This window comes from Anomaloglossus baeobatrachus, chromosome 5, assembly GCF_048569485.1.
Source record: "Anomaloglossus baeobatrachus isolate aAnoBae1 chromosome 5, aAnoBae1.hap1, whole genome shotgun sequence".
In the NCBI taxonomy this organism is placed as follows: domain Eukaryota; kingdom Metazoa; phylum Chordata; class Amphibia; order Anura; family Aromobatidae; genus Anomaloglossus; species Anomaloglossus baeobatrachus.
This window is the reverse complement of record NC_134357.1, coordinates 592,663,409-592,680,695: the sequence shown is the minus strand read 5'-3', so window position 1 is coordinate 592,680,695 and position 17,287 is coordinate 592,663,409. Positions and strand designations below refer to the sequence as shown.

General features: G+C 50.4%; 2 protein-coding genes across 3 annotated transcripts in view; one reads left to right on the top strand and one right to left on the bottom strand.

Moving 5' to 3' along the window:
• Positions 1-3,453: 3,453 nt before the first annotated feature.
• Positions 3,454-5,148, top strand: CRTAP (cartilage associated protein). Its single transcript, XM_075348008.1, has one exon. It carries the CDS (start codon positions 3,808-3,810, stop codon positions 5,026-5,028), a length of 1,221 nt encoding a protein of 406 aa, XP_075204123.1. The 5' UTR covers positions 3,454-3,807; the 3' UTR covers positions 5,029-5,148.
• Positions 5,149-9,605: 4,457 nt separating this feature from the next.
• DHRS7C (dehydrogenase/reductase 7C) overlaps positions 9,606-17,287 on the bottom strand; it is a 63,796-nt gene continuing 56,114 nt past the window's right edge. For both annotated transcript variants that reach the window (XM_075351485.1, XM_075351486.1), the window contains exons 5-7: positions 12,555-12,647; positions 12,296-12,451; positions 9,606-12,217 (exon numbers count right to left, since the gene is read on the bottom strand). In XM_075351485.1, the coding sequence (XP_075207600.1) occupies positions 12,009-12,217; positions 12,296-12,451; positions 12,555-12,647 (458 nt within the window). In that variant the 3' untranslated portion in view covers positions 9,606-12,008. The remainder of the gene's footprint in view (positions 12,218-12,295; positions 12,452-12,554; positions 12,648-17,287) is intronic.

Below are 17,287 nucleotides of genomic sequence, written 5' to 3'. Positions count from 1 at the left end.
TTGAGGTGTGCCGCCCCAGCAGCGGATCGAACCGCTCGGATCCGGGGGTAGTGACCGTACGTGGCTCAAGGGTCTCCGGACTCGGGGGCTTAGGGGCCAAACTCAAATGAAAAGGGAGTATTTACAGAGGATTTGGTATAGTTCATGACGCCACCCGTAGTGTGCGGTAATTGGAAGTACCGCAGCTGCCGCTGGGAGTACCCGGGGTGATGGAGTGGGGCAGCTAAATGACGTTTCCCTCCACGGGTAGGGGTAGGCCCCGGGACTCTGGTGGGAGATGAGGGGACGCAGTGCAGGGGTCAGTCAGGTACTCACTCAGCAATGAAGCAGACACTGACAACAGGGTAAACCAAGTCTCTGAACGTCGTTGCCTCTCGAGGGGAGCTCGTCCGGATCCCGTACCCTACATTACTGCCGGTGGTCCGTAACCTGTCTCCTGGCACCAATTTAGATTGTCCTTTGTGGCCCGTCAGCTTGGAGCTGTCTGGGCCCCGCTCCCCACTGTGGCTAAGTGAAGGAGCCTGCTCTGAGGAGCTCACGCTTGGGATTTCAGTGGGCTGCTTGCTAGGAAAGCCCTATCCCCCTCGTTCCGCTAGTGCCCCCGATCTCTGAGCTGGTGGGAACAGGCCATAAAGACCCTGTCCTCCGCAGGTTAATTGCCGGGTTGCCTGAAGCTTCTCCCCGACCTAGGGTCCGTGTACCCCGTCGTGCCTTCGGTCCCGGACTGGTGATAGGACAAGGCTGCCGACCGTCCTCCTTGATGGGTCCCAGGCACCTAGCCTCAATCCCCTGTGACCGGGGGTCCAACTCCTCTAGGTCTAGACCACCGTCTGCGACTCAGTTTACTTCTCCCCTGGGAGCTCCAACTCCCAGCTTCCTCAGAGCTCCTCACAGCTCAAGGGCTACCACTGAACTGACTTGTCACCTCCCACCTCCCTGTCTGACCCCTAGGTAGGCGGCCCTATTCCTGCTTAAGCAGCCCACTGGTGTGCTTGACAGGTGTGGTGCGAGGTGTATCTAGGATTTGTGATTGCTGGTGGAGGCAGTACTGTAGGATAGAGACCCAGAACCATGGGGGGTTGAATACTGCACGGATAGGGCAGTTTGTGCAGTACCCTGTGACCACCTGAATAGTCCAGGGGCGTCACAGAGCCAAGTAAGGTCCAGGATGTTCCTCATTGGGTAGAGATCTTCTGAACCAAGGAAGAAGACTGTGCCCTCAGACATGTATGGGCCTCCACCACACATGAGGTTTAGTGTCACAATCGTCAGGGTCTGAACTCACAAACAGGTTAATGCTCAACCCCCAAACATCTAAGCTCTACCCCTGAACTGGCTGAGAATGTCCCCAAGACGCCCATCTCGGGGTGTTTATCTTAAACCCCAACCCTATTTGTGGGAACTGTGCCCTTCAGCAGACAATATCACATAATATAGGATTAGATACACAGCTCAGCAGAGTATCACACAGGATGGGATTAGATGCTCAGCAGACAGTATTGAGAGGATTAGATACACAGCTCAGCAGACAGTATCACACAGGAGATGATTAGATACACAGCTCAGCAGACAGTATCACACAGGAGAGGATTAGATACACAGCTCAGCAGACAATATCACACAGGAGAGGATTAGATACACGGCTCAGCAGACAGTATCACACAGGAGAGGATTAGATACACAGCTCAGCAGACAGTATCACACAGGAAAGGATTAGATACAGGTCAGCAGACAGTATCACACAGGAGAGGATTAGATACACGGCTCAGCAGACAGTATCACACAGGAGATGATTAGATACACAGCTCAGCAGACAGTATCACACAGGAGAGGATTAGATACACAGCTCAGCAGACAATATCACATAATATAGGATTAGATACACAGCTCAGCAGACAGTATCACAGAGGAGAGGATTAGATACACGGCTCAGCAGACAGTATCACACAGGAGAGGATTAGATACACGGCTCAGCAGACAGTATCACACAGGAAAGGATTAGATACACAGCTCAGCAGACAGTATCACACAGGATAGGATTAGATACACAGCTCAGCAGACAGTATCACACGGGATAGGTTCAGATACACTCTCAGCAGACAGGATCACACATGATGGGATTAGATACGTAGCTCAGCAGACAGGATCACACGGGATAGGTTTAGATACACTCTCAGCAGACAGTATCACACAGGATAGGATTAGATACACAGCTCAGCAGACAGTATCATACAGGAGAGGATTAGATACACAGCTCAGCAGACAGTATCACACAGGAGAGGGTTAGATACACAGCTCAGCAGACAGTATCACACAGGATAGGATTAGATACACAGCTCAGCAGACAGTATCACACAGGAGAGGATTAGATACACAGCTCAGCGGACAGTATAACACAGGAGAGGATTAGATACACAGCTCAGCAGACAGTATCACACAGGAGAGGATTAGATACACAGCTCAGCAGACAGTATCACACAGGAGAGGATTAGATACACAGCTCAGCAGACAGTATCACACAGGAGAGGATTAGATACACAGCTCAGCAGACAGGATAACACGGGATAGGTTTGGATACACTCTCAGCAGACAGTATCACACAGGAGAGGATTAGATACACAGCTCAGCAGACAGGATAACACGGGATAGGTTTGGATACACTCTCAGCAGACAGTATCACACAGGAGAGGATTAGATACACGGCACAGCAGACAGTATCACACAGGAGAGGATTAGATACACGGCTCAGCAGACAGTATCACACAGGAGAGGATTAGATACACAGCTCAGCAGACAATATCACATAATATAGGATTAGATACACAGCTCAGCAGACAGTATCACACAGGATAGGATTAGATGCACAGCTCAGCAGACAGTATCACACATGATGGGATTAGATACACAGCTCAGCAGACAGTATCACACAGGATAGGATTAGATACACAGCTCAGCAGACAGTATCACACAGGAGAGGATTAGATACACACCTCAGCAGACAGTATCACACAGGATAGGATTAGATACACAGCTCAGCAGACAGGATAACACTGGATAGGTTTAGATACACTCTCAGCAGACAGTATCACACATGATGGGATTAGATACACGGCTCAGCAGATGGTATCACACTCAGGTATTTCCTTTGCCAGTTTTCCCTCTTCCCATCACCCCCTTGGATAAACAGCTTCTGTGTATGTGGCAGCCGAGCAGTGACTACACCTCCCAGCATGCACAGGGGCAGTGTACAGTGTGTGCCTCACTGAGGAGGGGGCCTCAGGCCTCACATTAGGGGCGGGGGTCTTCACTATAAGCCCTCCACCCTCCACATGTAAAATCAGTTTTCTCTGCAAGTAGCAAAAAAGCTAAATAAAGTTTTAAAAAAAAAATGGGAAAGAGGAGGGGGGCTTTATTTTCCTGCCAATGGCCCTGCGCCTCTGTTCACATTCCTTCCAGAGCTCTCCGCCTGCTGCCACAGGAGAAACTTTCTGAAGTTCCTTCATCCCCCTCCTCCTCCTCCCTGTGCTACGTGGTGCTCAGAGGAATCCCTGTCAGAGGGGCATCAGTCCTGGAGAAGACCTCATGTGTCCGGCTGTCCAGGTCCTCCAGAGCACCAGGAATGACTTAGGAACCTTGCGGGACTGGCTGGACCCTCGGGAGGGATCAATTGTGAGTTCCATCTCTTTACTGATCACTGCTATGATTGAGGAATCTTGAAGAACCTAGAACGTTTCTCCATATCTGTGCAGACAGTAGACCCCTCATTGTCTCCGCTCCTTGGGTCTTGAGGGTTGACTTGGCTTCATCATGATGGGGTGTCTTGGCTTCACGATGTTCCTTGTCTTCTTGGTCTCAGTAAATTCCCAGTATGAGCGTTACAGCTTCAGGAGTTACCCCCGGGACGAGCTGATGCCCCTAGAAAGTGCCTACAAGTATGGACTAGACCAGTACAGCAACGAGAACTGGCCTGAAACGGTCAACTACCTGGAGATAAGTCTCAGGCTCTTCAGACTTTTGCGAGACAGCGAGGCTTTCTGTAACCTTAACTGCAGCACGGCACAAATACAAGACAGTCCACCAGCAAAAAGTGAGATTGCCAAGAAAGAGACAGCACACCTGGGCCGTTTTAGTAGCTTCCCTGAACTGAAGGTGTTCGGAGATGTTCTCATGAGGGCCCAGTGCCTCAAACGATGTAAGCAAGGTCTCCCAGCGTTTCGACAGTCACAACCCAGCCGAGAGACCATGGAAGAGTTCAGCAGTCGGGAACCATATAAGTTTTTACAGTATGCCTACTTCAAGACCAACAATTTGCCCAAAGCCATTGCTGCTGCCCACACATTTCTCTTGGTGCACCCCGACGACGAGATGATGAAGAGGAACATGGCGTACTACAAAAGTATGCCCGAGACTGAGGCCCACATCCAAGATCTAGAAACCAAGACCTACGAAACCTTGTTCATTAGGGCAGTGAGGGCCTACAATGGAGAAAACTGGAGGACCTCCATCTCCGATATGGAAATGGCTTTACCGGACTTCTTCAAGACATACCAAGAATGTATCGCTGCCTGCGAAGGATCCCGAGAGATCAGAGAATTCAAAGACTTTTATCAGTCGGTGGCCGACCACTACATCGAGGTCCTCAAATGTAAGATCGGCTGTGAAAGCCAACTTACCCCGGTCATCGGGGGCTATGTGGTGGACAAGTTTGTGGCCACCATGTACCACTACTTGCAATTTGCTTACTACAAACTCAATGACGTACGGAACGCAGCTCCTTGCGTGGCCAGCTATCTGCTATTTGACCCCGATGACCAAGTGATGAAGCAAAACTTGGTCTACTACCAATACCACATGGAGAAGTGGGAACTGTCAGAAAGTAACTTTAAACCGCGGCCGGAGGCCATGCTTTACTACAACATCACGACCAAGCAGAAGGAACTGTACGAATTTGCCCTGCAGAACATCATAGACGATGACGAGGGCGACGTGGTGGAATATCTGGATCAACTTTTGGAGGAACATTTTTGAGGTTGATTTTGTGTTTTGTTTTTTCTTTTTTTATTGAGATATTTTTGAATATTTTGAACAGTTTTTCGGGACATTTTATAAATCATCCTACGGGTGTGAAAGGTTTCATGTGGTGCTTTTATGGTGTTATATGGAAATAAAATTCCATAAAACCGTAAGTCCAGAAGACTTTTGATTGTCTGTGAGTATTACCTGCGTGTGGGGTTGGTCGGTGGTCAAGCGGCAGTCACTACAGCTCATAATCATAGTAGGGCCCTTAATATTCTGCTATAAATGCTTGACAAAGCAGGGCCCACCTTTAGGGCCCACACCTATATTGAGACTGGGGATGCCCTGGCCCATGTTTCATGGTAATTCTGAATGGCATGATGGCCGCGCATGCGCACTACTCCCATGGTAGTGAATAGATAGAGCTGCGCATGTGCAGCCAACTGTTCATTCACAGCAGCCACTAGATGTAGTCCTGTCATTGAGATTAAAGCCCATGGTACCTAGAGAACAGGGATCCCCTGGCCCTTGTTGAACAGTAATTTTGAATGTGGAGATGGTTGCGCATGCACACTTTTTAATACTAATAACTAGCTAGAGCTGTACATGTGTAGCCGACTGTCCGTTCATAGGAACCATTGGATGTAGTCATGTTATTGAGATAAATTTCCATGCCTACCTGAAGAATGGGGAATCCCTGCCCCTTGTTTCACAGTAATTTTGAATGTGGAGATGGCTGCGCGCGCATGCGCACTTTTCCAATACTAATGACTAGATAGAGCTGTGCATGTGCGGCCAACTTTCCATTCACAGGAGCCACTACATGTAGTCCTGTTATTGAGATAAATGCCTGTGATGCCTACCTGGAGAATGGGGATGCCCTGGCCCTTGTTTAACAGCAACTATGAATGAAGTGAAGGCTGCGCAAGCGCACGACTACTATGGTAGTGAACAGATAGAGCTGCGCATGTGCAGCCACATGTCCTTTTACAACAGTTGCTAGATGGGTCCAGACCTTAAGATAAAGGACCCTCGAGAATGGGTATCAACTGGCCCACAGGTACTATGGATGGAGGAATGGTTGTGCATGCGCATTACTTGCAAGGTATGGAGTACATTCAGCTGCGCATGTTCAGCCACCTGTCCATTCACAGCTGCCATTAGATGAGATTGTGTCCTATAGATAGATGCTGGTCCCTAAGGTTAGACATTTATGGCATTCTCCTTTAATAGAAAAGGATTTCCCTATAGCGACTGCCATCTGCCTGTGACAGCAGTGATCAGAGCGAGCTCCGATCACTGCTGCTTAATCACGCGATCATGGGGGTTTCGATAGCAGAGCACACAAGTGCCCTCTTAGTCCCCCCCCCAAGGAAAGGCAAATGTGAGAAGAACCTGATGCAGTTTTTCTCAGTATTAGAACGGATTTCCACATTTTTCATAGTTGTTGTGAAAGTTTTCACACCCTTTTATTACCTATCTCAATGAAATATCCCATTCCCCAGGACTTAAGATTCCTCCACATTCAATATTTACACATGATGGAAATCATTCCTGTTATTCTTTAGGGCTTTATTTTAATTTTCAGGTAAACTTCCTGTAATCCGGCGTGAAGTTTCCTGAGATCCGGATTATCAGATGCCATAGCTGGATGGTATTTTAGTTCTGAATATTCTTTTTAAAGCTGTGGCTTCCCTCTGGTGGCCATCATCTGTACTGCTATTTTGCTTTTCTTTTTTTTTATGCTGCGGTGATACCAGACGATTGCAGGGTCATGTAATAAATGTAGTAAAAAGTTTAAAAAACTAAAAGTTTAAATTCTCCCATTTTCCACCCATTAAAAATAAATGTTATTGGTCATGAAATATAGAGACACGATCAAAAAACATTTTTTTTTTACCAATTACCAATTAAAATGAAAAAAAAGGAAAAACACAAAAAATTAAAATTAGTCAAGGGTTAGAAAAATGCAAACTTTGATGTTTTTGATGGAAATTTGGCCCTTCCCAGCCTAAAAATTGCAGCCCATAGCTGTCCCTGAAATGGCGCATCACTTTAGATGCTCTAATTCTGGAGCTTTGCCCAGTTCTTCCGATTGCCCTGCTGCGGTGGCAATCGGGGTATTAAATGGGGTTGATGATAGCTGTGATTTATCAAAAATCACAGCTTACATCAAGACCTGGGTTAGTAATGGGGAGGGGTCTATGAGACCCCCTAATTACTAACATTGTAAGGCAAAAGAAATAAACACAAATATAGTAAAATCCTTTATTTGAAAAAAAACCCAAAAACACAGACACCCTCTTTCATCCATTTATTAACCCTCAAAACATCCCCGCGATGATGTACCATGACGATCCTCGACTCTGCTATATCCGGAGGCCGCGGTGAGCAGTGAAATTAGAAAATGTGACCAATCACTGCAGCTTCTAGAACACATTGAGGGCAGCAGGGATGTCAGGCAGGTCACCGAAGTTCATAGCTAACGTATCCCACGGTATAAACTGTGACCGCAGGTGAACTCGCTGCCGGACTGCTCTGCCACCATATTACACAATCCGGCAGTCTGACAGTCCGACATGTTCAAGTGATTCCGCTGGGTCACATGGATTGCAAGGCTGTTTGACACATGACGGCAGAGTAGTGCTGCAGTGAATTCCCCTGTGGTCACAGCTGATGGTTCTCACAGCACCAACTGTGACCACAGGTGAACTCACTGCCAGAATGCTCTGCTCCAGTGTCAAACAGTCCAATACTCTGGCAGTGAGGTCACCTGCGGTCACTGATGGCAGTTCACATGGTGCCAACTGTGACCACAGGTGAACTGGATTGCTCTGCCACCGTGTAGTGAAGTCCGACAGTTCGGCAGCGAGTTCACCTGTGATCACAGCTGGTGGTTCTCATGGTACCAACTGTGACCGCAGGTGAACTCGCTGCCAGACTGTTGGACTGAGTGCAGCAGAGTAGTCCAGAAGTGAGTTCACCTGTGGTCACGGTAGGTACTGTGGGAACTGACAGCTGTGATCACAGGTGAACTTGCTGCCAGACTGCTTTACTGACATGTCATGCAGTCCGACAGTGAGTTCACAGTTGATACCGTGGGAACCTCCAACTGTGACTACAGGTGAACTGGATTGCTCTTCCTCCATGTCGTGCACTCCGTCAGTTCGGCAGCGAGTTCACCATTGATCACAGCTGGCGGTTCTCATGGTACCAACTGTGACTGCAGGTGAACTCACTGCCAGAGTATTGGACTGTTTGACACTGGAGCAGAGCAGTCTGGCAGTGAGTTCACCTGTGGTCACAGTTGGTGCTGTGAGAACCATCAGCTGTGACCGCAGGTGAAGTCGCTGTTGGACTGCTTTGCCGCCATGTCATGCAGTCCGACAGTGAGTTCACAGTTGGTACCGTGGGAACCTCCAGCTGTGAACTCAGGTGACCTGAGTGACATCATCGCTTCACAAAGCCGGCATCTCACCCACTGGCTTTAGTGTACTCCAGATGCTTCAATGATCAGTCACATTTTCTAATCTCACTGATCACCACGGCCTCCAGATGTAGTAGAGCCGAGGATCACCGTGGGACGTCATTGTGGATTACGTTGCACTTGTGGGAGTATTTTGGGGTTTAATAAATGGGTGAAAGAGAAGGTCTGTGTTTTTTATTTAAAAAAAAAGGATTTTTCTTTTTGTGTTTGTTTCTTTTGACTTACCTGGTTGGTAATGGGGGGAGGTCGGCTTGACGACAAATCACAGCTATCATCAACCCCATATATTACCCCGATGCCACCGCACCAGGGCAATCGGGAAGAGACAGGAGTAAAGCGCTAGAATTGGCACGTCTAATAGATACGCCACTTCTAGAGTGGCTGCTGGCTGCTATTTTCAGGCTGGTAAGGGCCAAATAACCATGGACCTTCCAACCCTGATAATACCAGCCACCAGCTGTCTCCTTTACCTTGGCTGGTTATCAAAAATAGGGGGGACCCCACACCATTTTTTAAATTATTTATTTAAAAATATATCTTGGGATCCACAGTATTTTTTATAACCAGCCAAGATAAAGTAGACTGCTAGGGGCTGCCACCTGCAGTTGTCTGCTTTATCTGTGCAAGTTATCAAAAATAGGGCGGGGCCCATGTCATTTTTTTTTACTAGTGGTGCACCTGCGAATCACAGCAATGCCAATGCATGATATGGCTGTGATGATTCCGGAAGTGCCCACACACTCATAAAACTTGATGATTGGCTGCTCTGCAGTCTTTCAACAAGCTTTATTCAGATGACAATGCCAAACAGGAACCAGATGTACCGGTAAAAGTCCATGTTCAGGTCTGAGACCCAGATACCCGGTGTTCACCATGAACTCCGAACTTTACAGTTCGGGGTGGCCCATCCGTAGAGATGACTAATAGAACGTCCCTGAGCCCAGTGATCCCTTGGGTATTTGCGCCTTTAATTTCGCTCTATATTTTGCTGCACTTCCATTGGCTCAATATCAGCCGCCATACAGTGCTCATATAATGCTGCTATATAGCGCTAGGATAACATTTTCCGCCACTATACGTTGGAATAACCACTCGATCCCGATGTTTGGAAAAATTTTAATTGTCAGAAGTAATCGTAATTCTGCCCAGATATGAGACAGTGATATTACCAGTCCCATCTGCTGTACAATGCACTGCCTCTCTGCATCACACAGACTTGTTTTAGATCCTCCTACTTAAGATATAAAGCAGCATAAAAAGACATTGTGATATCAGCGCCCTCAGGAGGAGGATTGGAGGATTGCAACCTGACACTTACAAGTTATCTACATATCCAGACTTACTGAACTGCCCCCTTCACATACTTCTAAAAGTACACTAATCTCCAACAAGGGAGGAGAAAATCTCCCCTCCCCCAAAAACATTTACGTTACAATTGACCTTTCACTTTCTTTTTCCGAAAAACCAAGTCGCTGCCCCATCGCTTCTTCACATCTCTTCTGGATTTAAATACTAAATGGCGCAATTTTTAGGCCACACCTCTGTTATCCAAGCCCCACCTTTTTTGGCACAATAAATTTTAAAAAAACGAAATAAATACACACATGCGCTAGTTTTTTCGGCACAAATTGAGACTGATTTGAGGCACATTTAAATTCATTTCACCCACTTTTTGTTTGTCCGTGCCCCTTTTGTCCAGGCATCATCCTCAACGCTTTCAGTGGTACCTGAGAGAGTTAGAAACGCTTTTGAAAGTCAGGGAGGTCTTCCCTTTATCTTGGAGACTTTCAGGCCTTGAGGGAGGGTTGGCTTTGCCGTGGGAAGTTGGGGAGGTTTTCCCTTTATTTGGGCGATCTACGGATGTTCTGGGAGGGGAAGCTGGGAGGGTCTTCCCTTTATCTGGCAGACCGCCGAACGTTCCGGAAGGGTTGGCAATGCTTGGAAAGTCTGGGAGGTCTTCCATTTATCTGGGAGACCTCTAGACATTCTGAGAGTGTTGGCAATGATTTGGAAAGTTGGGGAGGTCTGCCCCTTATCTGCTAGACCTGCAGATGTTCCGAAAGGGTTGACAATGCTTTGGAAGGTCAAGGAGGTCTTCCCCCTTATCTGCGAGACCTCTGCATGTCCCAGGAGGGTTGGCAATGCTTTGGAAAGTCAGGGAGGTCTTTCTTTTATCTGGGAGACCTCCAGACGTACCAGGAGGTTGACAATGCTTTGGGAAGTCGGGAGGGTCTCCCTTTACCAGAGAGACCTCTAGACATTCCAGAAAGGATAGCAACACTTTGGGAAGTCCAGTCCCTTTATCTGGGAGACGTCCAGAGGTTCCAGAACTGTTGGCAACGCTTTGGAAAGTTAGGGAGGTTTTCCCTTAATCTGGGAAACTTATGGACATTCCAGGTGAGTTAGCAACACTTTGGAAAATCCGGAGGGCCTTTCCTTTATCTGGGAGACCTCCAGACATTCCAGAAGAGTTGGCAACACTTTGGGAAGTCTGGAAAGTTTTCCCTTCATCTGGGTGACCTTCAGAGGTTCCGGAAGTGTTGGCAACACTTTGGAAAGTCAGTGAGGTTTTCGCTTTATCTGGGCGCCCTCCAGACAGTCTGGGAGGGTTGGCAACGCTTTGGAAAGTCGGGGAGGTCTTCCCCTTATCTGTGAGATCTCCGGACGTTCTGGGAGGGTTGGCAACGCTTTGGGAAGTTGGGAGAGACTTCCCTTTATCTGGAAGACCTGCAGACATTCCAGGAGGGTTGGCTTCGCTTTTGAAAGTCGGGAAGTCTTCCCTTTATCTGGGAGAACTACCGATGTTCCAGGTGAGTTAGCAACACTTTGGGAAGTCGGGAGTGTCTTCCCTTTACCTAAGAGACCTCCAGACATTCTTGGAGGGTTGGCAATGCTTTGGGATGTAGGGGAGGTATTCCCTTTATCTGGGAGACCTCTAGACATTCTGGGAGGGTTGGCTTCATTTTGGGAAGTCGGAAGGGTCTTCCCTTTATATGGGAGACCTACAAACGTTCTGGGAGTGTTGGCAATGATGATGCTTGTTACTATTTCACCCAGTAATAAGGAAAGGGAAAGTTTGGAAAATTGGTAAAGTATAAAGAATTTGTCCCCTGTTCGACCCTCTAAAGTGTAACTAACATTGGGTCTTCATCTGAAAGTAAGACTATGATGACAGAGATAGAGGGTCTTGTGGCATTGTTAGGTCCATCCTTGGGTTCATAATACATTTTATATGGCGCTGAAGCTCTAATTTTCTGCCAGCTCCAAATCTCCAACAGTGGGCACTAGAGGGAGCTCTCTGCAGACAGATTTAGTATGGAGTTCAATGTACTCTCAGTCTGCAAAAAGCTCCTGAGTTCCCCCTAGTGGAGAATTTGAAGTGAAGCTGATATAAAATAGAAAAAAATCAAAAGACCTCTCTGAAATGTTTCCTTTTTAGAATCGTTGTATACGGACCAAGGATGTTAGAATTAGAAGGCCTGGTTCCAAATATTAAGGCTTTGATTTATTTTTCCTCTTCCACAAAATGTTTTTCCTTTACCCCCGTGGCCACCACAGCAAAGAATAGTTCTGGGAGGAAGGTCCTGATGTACAGGGCGACTTTGGGGACGGGATTGGCCATGAACACCTCCTGTTTCCTCCGGCTGACTGTGCGCAGGACTTCTTCGGCCACCTCCACTGGGTGCACGCCGTAAGAGAGTTTCCTGAAAAAGACTGGAACATAGAATTAACCATGAATCCGTCACTGCCGACACCCGGTTACGCATGTTGTAGCGGCAGTGCTGGCCTTACATTTCCAAATAGAGGCTTCGAAGTTTCCAGGTTCAGGCTGGACGTGGTATGACCGGATGAAGGTAGGGCTGATAGTACTGACAAAAACATCGAACTCCTCCACTTCAGCTCTCAGGCAGTCGAAAAATCCCTGGATGGCGTGTTTCGAGGCTGAGTCTAAACATAGATTAGGAAGTTTTGGCGCAATTCTTAACATATAGTCCAGGAAAATTGTTTCTACCATCACTGGAACCCACCACCTTCTGCTGGAAATACTCACAGGCCGCGCGAAAGGGGACGCCCAGTTTTCCTTGTATGTTGTTCACAAGGACAATCTGTCCCGTCCTTCGGGAAATCATATGAGGAAGAATAGCTGCGGGACAAAAGTGACCATAAGGTTTGTCGGATGTAAGAAATTTTTCAAAAATCAGCTTTTCTCACGGTTTAGCTCACATTAATGGTCTGTGCCGACCACTTCATGTCAATCATAAGCCGATTTAATAGGGGATCATATCTGAATCGAAACTTTCTCTTTTCATGTACAACTAAATTGTGTTTGCTTTTGAAGCTGCTGACTGGCATTGTGTACCAGCTTGCTTTCAGTCAGTATCCCTTTATTCCCAGATCCCAGCAGCTCACTCCCATCCCAGCAGCTTGCTCAGATCCCAGCACCTTGCTCCCATCCCAGCACCTTGCTCCCATCCCAGCAGCTCACATCCCAGCAGCTCACTCCCATCCCAGCAGCTCACTCCTATCCCAGCACCTCGCACCCATTTTAGCACTTCGCTCCCATCCCAGCACTTCGCTCCCATCCCAGCAGCTAGCTCCCATCCCAGCATCTCGCTCCCATCCCAGCAGCTCGCTCCCATCCCAGAACCTCAGTTCCATCCCAGCAGCTCACTCCCATCCCAGCACCTCGCTCTGATCCCAGCAGCTCACTCAGATCCCAGCACCTCGCTCTGATCCCAGCAGTTCACTCTGATCCCAGCACCTCGCTCCCATCCCAGCAGCTCACAACGTTCCCAGCACCTCGCTCTGATCCCAGCAGCTCGCTCTGAACCCAGCACCTTGCTCCCATCCCAGCACCTCACTCCGTTCCCAGCAGCTCGCTCAGATCCCAACAGCTCGCTCAGATCCCAGCACCTCGATCCCATCCCAGCACCTTGCTCCCATCCCAGCACCTCGCTCCCATCCCAGCACCTTGCTCCCATCCCAGCAGCTCGCTCCCATCCCAGAACCTCACTTCCATCCCAGCAGCTCACTCCCATTTTAGCACCTCGCTCCCATCCCAGCACTTCGCTCCCATCCCAGCACCTTGCTCTGATCCCAGCAGCTAGCTCCAATCCCAGCACCTCGCTCTGATCCCAGCAGCTCACTCTGATCCCAGCACCTCGCTCCCATCCCTGCAGCTCACAACGTTCCCAGCACCTCGCTCTGATCCCAGCAGCTCGCTCTGATCCCAGCACCTTGCTCCCATCCCAGCACCTCACTCCGTTCCCAGCAGCTCGCTCAGATCCCAGCAGCTCGCTCAGATCCCAGCAGCTCGCTCAGATCCCAGCAGCTCGCTCAGATCCCAGCACCTCGCTCCGTTCCCAGCACCTCGCTCCGTTCCCAGCACCTCGCTTGATCCCAGCAGCTCGCTCCCATCCCAGCAGCTCGCTCAGATCCCAGCAGCTCGCTCTGATCCCAGCAGCTCGCTCTGATCCCAGCACCTCGCTCTGATCCCAGCACCTCGCTCCCATCCCAGCACCTTGCTCAGATCCCAGCAACTTGCTCAGATCCCAGCAGCTCGCTCCCATCCCAGCACCTTGCTCAGATCCCAGCAACTCGCTCCAATCCCAGAAACTTGCTCCCATCCCAGCAACTTGCTCCAATCCCAGCAACTTGCTCCGATCTCAGCAACTTGCTCCGATCTCAGCACCTTGCTCAGATCCCAGCAACTTGCTCCGATCCCAGCAACTTTCTCCGATCCCAGCAACTCGCTCTGATCCCCGCAACTTGCTCCGATCCCAGCAAATCACTCTGATCCCAGCAGCTCGCTCCCATCCCACCAGCTCGCTCAGACCTCAGCAGCTCGCTCTGATCCCAGCACCTCGCTCTGATCCCAGCAGCTCACTCCCGTCCCAACACCTTGCTCAGATCCCAGGAACTTGCTCAGATCCCAGCAAGTTGCTACGATCCCAGCAACTCGCTCCCATCCCAGCAGCTAGCTCCCATCCCAGCAGCTCACTCTAATACCAGCAGCTCACTCTAATCCCAGCAGCTCACTCTAATCCCAGCAGCTCACTCTAATCCCAGCAGCTCGCTCCCATCCCAGCAGCTCGCTCCCATCCCAGCAGCTCACGCCAATCCCAGCACCTCGCTCCCATCCCAGCAGCTCGCTCTGATCCCAGCACCTCGCTCCCATCCCAGCAGCTCACTCTAATACGAGCAGCTCGCTCCCATCCCAGCAGCTCGCTCTAATCACAGCAGCTCACTCTAATCCCAGCAGCTCGCTCTAATCCCAGCAGCTCACTCTAATCCCAGCAGCTCGCTCCTATCCCAGCAGCTCGCTCCTATCCCAGCAGCTCGCTCTAATACCAGCAGCTCGCTCCTATCCCAGCAGCTCACTCTAATCCCAGCAGCTCGCTCCTATCCCAGCAGCTCGCTCTAATACCAGCAGCTCACTCTAATCCCAGCAGCTCGCTCCTATCCCAGCAGCTCACTCTAATCCCAGCAGCTCGCTCCAATCCCAGCAGCTCGCTCTGATTCCAGCACCTCGCTCCCATCCATCACAGCACCTCGCTCCCATCCCAGCAGCTCACTCTAATCCCAGCAGCTCACTCTAATCCCAGCAGCTCGCTCTAATCCCAGCAGCTCGCTCTAATCCCAGCAGCTCGCTCCAATCACAGCACTTCGCTCCGATCTCAGCACCTTGCTCAGATCCCAGCAACTTGCTCCGATCCCAGCAACTTGCTCCGATCCCAGCAACTCGCTCTGATCCCCGCAACTTGCTCCGATCCCAGCAAATCACTCTGATCCCAGCAGCTCGCTCCCATCCCACCAGCTCGCTCAGACCTCAGCAGCTCGCTCTGATCCCAGCACCTCGCTCTGATCCCAGCAGCTCACTCCCGTCCCAACACCTTGCTCAGATCCCAGCAAGTTGCTACGATCCCAGCAACTCGCTCCCATCCCAGCAGCTAGCTCCCATCCCAGCAGCTCACTCTAATACCAGCAGCTCACTCTAATCCCAGCAGCTCACTCTAATCCCAGCAGCTCACTCTAATCCCAGCAGCTCACTCTAATCCCAGCAGCTCGCTCTCATCCCAGCAGCTCGCTCCCATCCCAGCAGCTCACGCCAATCCCAGCACCTCGCTCCCATCCCAGCAGCTCGCTCTGATCCCAGCACCTCGCTCCCATCCCAGCAGCTCACTCTAATACGAGCAGCTCGCTCCCATCCCAGCAGCTCGCTCTAATCACAGCAGCTCACTCTAATCCCAGCAGCTCGCTCTAATCCCAGCAGCTCACTCTAATCCCAGCAGCTCGCTCCTATCCCAGAAACTTGCTCCCATCCCAGCAACTTGCTCCAATCCCAGCAACTTGCTCCGATCTCAGCAACTTGCTCCGATCTCAGCACCTTGCTCAGATCCCAGCAACTTGCTCCGATCCCAGCAACTTTCTCCGATCCCAGCAACTCGCTCTGATCCCCGCAACTTGCTCCGATCCCAGCAAATCACTCTGATCCCAGCAGCTCGCTCCCATCCCACCAGCTCGCTCAGACCTCAGCAGCTCGCTCTGATCCCAGCACCTCGCTCTGATCCCAGCAGCTCACTCCCGTCCCAACACCTTGCTCAGATCCCAGGAACTTGCTCAGATCCCAGCAAGTTGCTACGATCCCAGCAACTCGCTCCCATCCCAGCAGCTAGCTCCCATCCCAGCAGCTCACTCTAATACCAGCAGCTCACTCTAATCCCAGCAGCTCACTCTAATCCCAGCAGCTCACTCTAATCCCAGCAGCTCGCTCCCATCCCAGCAGCTCGCTCCCATCCCAGCAGCTCACGCCAATCCCAGCACCTCGCTCCCATCCCAGCAGCTCGCTCTGATCCCAGCACCTCGCTCCCATCCCAGCAGCTCACTCTAATACGAGCAGCTCGCTCCCATCCCAGCAGCTCGCTCTAATCACAGCAGCTCACTCTAATCCCAGCAGCTCGCTCTAATCCCAGCAGCTCACTCTAATCCCAGCAGCTCGCTCCTATCCCAGCAGCTCGCTCTAATACCAGCAGCTCGCTCTAATACCAGCAGCTCGCTCCTATCCCAGCAGCTCACTCTAATCCCAGCAGCTCGCTCCTATCCCAGCAGCTCGCTCTAATACCAGCAGCTCACTCTAATCCCAGCAGCTCGCTCCTATCCCAGCAGCTCACTCTAATCCCAGCAGCTCGCTCCAATCCCAGCAGCTCGCTCTGATTCCAGCACCTCGCTCCCATCCATCACAGCACCTCGCTCCCATCCCAGCAGCTCACTCTAATCCCAGCAGCTCACTCTAATCCCAGCAGCTCGCTCTAATCCCAGCAGCTCGCTCTAATCCCAGCAGCTCGCTCCAATCACAGCACTTCGCTCCGATCTCAGCACCTTGCTCAGATCCCAGCAACTTGCTCCGATCCCAGCAACTTGTTCCGATCCCAGCAACTCGCTCTGATCCCCGCAACTTGCTCCGATCCCAGCAAATCACTCTGATCCCAGCAGCTCGCTCCCATCCCACCAGCTCGCTCAGACCTCAGCAGCTCGCTCTGATCCCAGCACCTCGCTCTGATCCCAGCAGCTCACTCCCGTCCCAACACCTTGCTCAGATCCCAGGAACTTGCTCAGATCCCAGCAAGTTGCTACGATCCCAGCAACTCGCTCCCATCCCAGCAGCTAGCTCCCATCCCAGCAGCTCACTCTAATACCAGCAGCTCACTCTAATCCCAGCAGCTCACTCTAATCCCAGCAGCTCACTCTAATCCCAGCAGCTCGCTCCCATCCCAGCAGCTCGCT